This window comes from Hibiscus syriacus, unplaced genomic scaffold, assembly GCF_006381635.1.
Source record: "Hibiscus syriacus cultivar Baekdansim isolate YM2019G1 unplaced genomic scaffold, ASM638163v2 tig00112637_pilon, whole genome shotgun sequence".
Classification (NCBI taxonomy): Eukaryota; Viridiplantae; Streptophyta; class Magnoliopsida; order Malvales; family Malvaceae; genus Hibiscus; species Hibiscus syriacus.
Window position 1 is genome coordinate 14,903 of NW_024063374.1, and position 5,272 is coordinate 20,174.

A 5,272-nucleotide genomic window follows, 5' to 3' on the forward strand; every position below is an offset into this window, starting at 1 on the left:
CTAGAAAGTTATTCATTAGATTTATCGAATTCGACATAACACGAATACTCGATACTGTTGAAGGTATAAGCAAACAATGGACTGATGAGATTAACAATCCAAATGCTCTGGCAAAATCAATCTGAAGGGGCATTATTCGAGACTTACAATCGACATACACATAATTTGTACTTGCAACTAAAACTTCGCATTCCTTGCTTAGTAAAACATTTGACGATACACTCTGTTATACTAATCTGTCATCTGCAAGATTAAATCTGTTCAATAATTCCTGCAATTCATGCAGTGCGATCTTATAGTGTTCCTCGGATTGTGCTCCTCCTTCTACAACTGGAACTGCACGCTTATGCAAGTGATTTTGCCAATAAACTGGGTCATACACAACAATGTCAGTGGAGCCTTGATCAACATGCCGAGACTTGAGATCTTTACACCAACGACGCATTATGTAGCGCGAGGGAATTTCCTCCACACCGTTATAATTAAGAACATTCAATGCATGCCTGCATAAGTAACCTTTGTAGTTGAACAAACTGCATATGCATCGGATATCGATCTGGCTAGTCTCGAACAACACCTCATAACTTCTAACCTCCTTGTTTCCATCAATTTGCACTCTTTCTTTCACAATGTATGTTATTATTGGGCCATTCACACTCACCTGCCTCGTGTTGAAGCAAGAGTACATCCCCTCGACTTCAGATTGGAACTTACTGAAGATTTCTTTTGTGTACACTTTAGAGAGCTGCACCTCGAAATTGCATCTTGTTTTCAATTCAAAGCTTGAATTTTTTGACTGCATATCCGCAGTGGCTTCTTTTAGGTGCTTCCTATAAAGAGCTAAATCATACTTGTCAACAAATTCCTTGAATGATGTACGCTTATGTACACAACCATAAAAAAATGCATTCAAACTCTCGTTTTCTTGGATAGGGATCATTCCGGCAAAAGATGTATCCTTTAAGTAAACTGGAACCCATTGTTTCCTTTCTTCGTACAAAGTTTGGAGCCATTTGTTATCCCCAAGACCGTGCTTCTTGACCATTTCAGCCCAAGAAGTTTCAAACTCAATTATCTTTAGGGAGTTATAGACAGCTTTATTCAAGTGCCTTCTAATTGCTTCAAAGCCTCTCAATCCTCCCAACTTCTCTGGAACTCTCTGCATGATATACCACAAACAAAAACAATGACGAGCCTTTGGGAAAACCTCGGAAACAGCAACTTGCAAGGGTTTGCACTGGTCTGTAACAATAACTTGCGGTGGGCACCCTAGCATGCATTTAAGCCATGCTCTAAAAATCCAGACAAAGTACTCTACCGACTCATGTCCGATGAAGCCACATCCCAACAACACCGACTTTCCATGATGGTTCACTCCAACAAAAGTGATCAAGGGAATTTCATATTTATTTGCCAAGCATGTTGTGTCAATTGCGACAGTGTCACAAAAATAACCATAAGCAGCCCTGGACCTTGCATCTGCCCAAAAGACATTCTTCAAATGACCATCGTCATCAAGATCCATAAAATAAAAGAAGTTTGGACTAGTCAACTTCATGCGACAGAAGAAATTATAAACAGCATAAGAATCTCCCTCTTTAAGTTCCAAATGTTTAGAGTGGTCCACTGGATGACTACCCTCTCTTTCGGAAACATTTGAATATCCGTTAGACACATCATCCATGGCAGCGGTTCGATACAACTTGATGGTATGTATTTCTGTTACAGGCTCTGCTCGTGGTTGTGCATTTCTGGCTGCAAGAATCATTTTCTTATGAGACTTGTAAAATCTTTTGATCTGTGGACTCACCTGGTGATTGTGTTCGAGCTCCACTTCGACTATTCTCCACCTTTTAGAGTCCACAAGCCTGATGACTACCATTGCAGGACAACCAGTTCTTGTTTCTGGTCTCGGATTGTTGGCTTCACTCTTTTTCTTAAAGCCTGCACTACTACAGCTAAGTTTTGCTCTATATCGCTCTTTCCTTTTGGTTCTAAACCATGAATTGCTAACTCTAATGCCAAAACCCTGCTCCTTAGCATAGATATTGTAGAAGTCATAAGCTTCATCAAAAGAATCAAACTCCAAACCAATAGTAGGTGGAGGTGGTTCTTTCTTTGAATGTTTTGCACCAGTTTCTTCATCGTGTTCCACGGCACTGCAGTCTCCCTCACCCTCATACTCATCGACCTCCTCAAATACTGGCTCACTATTAAGACAGACTTCTTCCATCTGGGAAACAAAATGAAAAAAATTAGAAGCACAAGGTAAACAATCCTGTATTAGGAATCACACAATCTAGTTTACTCAGAAACAATTTGTAAGAAATTAAGCCTAAAGCACAAGGAAACTTTCTTATTCCCATAACCTACGAGGAATAAATAATAAAGTACACAATAAGTGCAAAGCCCAACATTACTAATAAAATAAACATACTGATAAAAACATATAAAGCTAACCGAGAAAATGAATTACATATAACTGCTCTACTAGGACTAAACATTGACTAAAACCAAAAATCCAACTGAATGTCGGAGACCAGACCAATTCAATGGAGCAACTTCAACTCATAGAAGAACAGAATTTTCTTAATAAATGGTAATATCCAGAACACATACAACGTCAACGAAGAATGCAAAAGATGTGGATCCCAGTAAAGAAAGTCAGTCAAGAAGGGTTTGGTAAAAGAAAAGACAACAACTGTTACTTTCTTTTGGCCTAGGAGGCCATAATTTCGGTTATATGCCATTTCTATTACACGATCCCATGGAAAACTCAATGGTCTGTTTTCATGGAACGTAACATAAAGACCCGATAAGAAGGAAATCATACTGAATGGAAATAAGGGAGGAAAAATTAAACAATGAAATCATACCTTCAACTCAAAACATTCTGTTCTTCATATTGTTCATGACAGGAACCACCTCCATCGATTTTCCTATCAAACAATAATCAAGCAAAAGACCCCGAAGCACTGAGAAGCCCATGGATTATATGCTTACAGGACAAGCTTCCCCCTCTGGCATAGTTTTAACAACTATAGGAAGCCAACAACATTCTTTCAATGCAAAATGAAAACGTAACCTTAACTTGTGCAACAACATATTGAAACTAGCTACAACATAGCATATAATAACATATGGATAAAATGCAAAAACATATTGAAAGAAAATTTCACGAGTAGAATGCCCTACCGTGAGATTAACATTGTAAAAACTTATCACTGAACAAGACAATTAGATTCCCAGATAAGCTTCCACAATTTAGAACATAAGTACCATGAGCAAAGAACAAATTGAAGAATTAATTTCTGTAAGACGCTTACAAATGTTGTCCTTACACGAGGAATATCCAGACCTGCGTGATGCATAATATTCAGCCAATGACATCAAGATATGAACAAAGCTAGTCTATTGTAACATTTGTCGAATAAATGCTTTAATCTGATTTGATCCAAATTAACATATTAACACCTCTAGATTCCCATACAAAATAACATATATGTTAGTCAGCTCAGAGTTAGAAATAGCAGCAGCAGCAACAATGGAATAGCACAATACAGAGAGCTTCGAAAACGCTTGCTATAAAAGAAAAAAGAGACGCCCCCCACATTCTAATTCCTTTGCAGTAAAATTTCGTTGGTACTGAACTTAAAGTTCAAAACTAGTACGAAAATGCATTTCCTAATAATATATTATACATTTATTCATATGTATAATTGGACCGTAAAAATCCTTGCAACAATCTGGTAGTACTATATAAGTTATCATTAACAAATTACCAAATAAGAACCAAAACTAAACAGTAAAGGTGATCGCGATCAAACAAAAAGAATTCTGATTCTCAAATACATTTCCTGCTATTAAAATAAGTGTTTCGAAGGTTAGATTACTAACTTTAATCACAAAGCTGAAGAGTTTTAAGCATCATAAATGATATAATTTCCGTTTGGTAGCTGAGAAAATAGGAATGTCTTTGTTTCGTACCTTGCTACTCTATTAGTACTTAATAGTAATTAAAATTTAAAACTATACAAAATTTAATTGTCAAAATATCTATCGAAAAATTCCAAGCTTAATACCTGTTAATAATCACTTATCACATCGTTTTTAAGTTCTTTACTTCATCTCATCAACCAAAATCTAAAATCCAAATCGCTCGAAGCCCTAAGTCAACGTTGTAGAACTTAAGCGAAAAAAAAAATCAAAATTGAGGTTAATAAGTTGCAATTATAGATATGATCTTACGATGAATCGTCGAGCGAGCTGAGTGGGACGAGGAAGGAATCGTGCGAATGGAGCTGAAACGCACAGCCTTTTAGAATTGGAGTTGGGGAAGGAAAATGCGAGTCTCACGCTGGGGATTATGGAGGTTTCATAGATCTATCGACTCGCTGAGTTGACACGTGGGAACTTTCTCATTTTTAAAGGTTTACTGACTACAAAGTATTGCGTGCACTGTGCTGCCGTGGGTTGGTGGCAACTTGTTTCCTCTCTCTCTCTCTCCAATTTCCCTTTGTTTATCATATTTAATTTCTCAACAATACCACCTATCCATTTTTTAAAAAAAAATCTCGAAGTATTAAAAGACGAAATATTATATCCTTGATTTTGACGCAATTAATGGCTAGCGGTGATGCATTTTGGATGTCAGAGTTGATGAATCCAAATGCTAGCGATGAAGGTCCCTTTTTTTTCTTTTGAGGAAAGTGATCAAGGTTTGTTGAATGTGACATTATTTACAATTTTTTTAAACTAAATATATCATTTTCGTAATTAAATATAAAAATTTATATATATATTATCAATATAATTATTTAATATATCCCTTCAACCAATTCAACATCAAATAGATCGAGAACATATTTTATCAAAAACATTTTCAAAAGAGATGGAAAATATAATGTATATTTTAACATATCTTCATTTATGTGATACTAAAAAATTTTATAAAATTAAAATGCTTATCAAATAAAATAAAATTTGAATATAAGATAATAATCCAGTTCAATAGAATCAGTTTTTCTTATTGAATCGGAATTAATTCAAATTATAGCAAACATGACATAATGCTACCACCCAAACAAAGCCAACTTCGAGGTGGATGCAGTAGAAAAAAACAAAATAGAAGACAGAGAGGCAAGAAAAGATATGCAACTCAAATCTTTTATTCGTATACCATAGGAACAATGTTTGAACCTTGAAGGATTTTATTTTCTTTGCTATATATGGTCACGGAGACAGGAGGTGAAGTATATAACACTGTATGTAT

General features: G+C 35.8%; 1 protein-coding gene across 2 annotated transcripts; it reads right to left on the reverse strand.

The window, feature by feature from the left end:
* Window positions 1-85: 85 nt before the first annotated feature.
* On the reverse strand, window positions 86-4,456 carry LOC120182332 (protein FAR1-RELATED SEQUENCE 6-like). 2 transcript variants are annotated; one of them, XM_039187330.1, is made up of 4 exons: window positions 4,249-4,456; window positions 3,327-3,358; window positions 2,877-3,038; window positions 86-2,233 (listed from the first exon to the last, which is right to left on the reverse strand). In XM_039187330.1, the coding sequence occupies exon 4, from the start codon at window positions 2,231-2,233 to the stop codon at window positions 227-229; it is 2,007 nt and encodes a 668-aa protein (XP_039043261.1). In that variant the 5' UTR covers window positions 2,877-3,038; window positions 3,327-3,358; window positions 4,249-4,456; the 3' UTR covers window positions 86-226. The 2 variants fall into 2 exon arrangements, with proteins under 2 accessions (XP_039043261.1, XP_039043262.1); XM_039187331.1 differs by lacking the exons at window positions 3,327-3,358; window positions 4,249-4,456 and adding an exon at window positions 3,196-3,273.
* Between the last annotated feature and the right edge of the window lie 816 nt (window positions 4,457-5,272).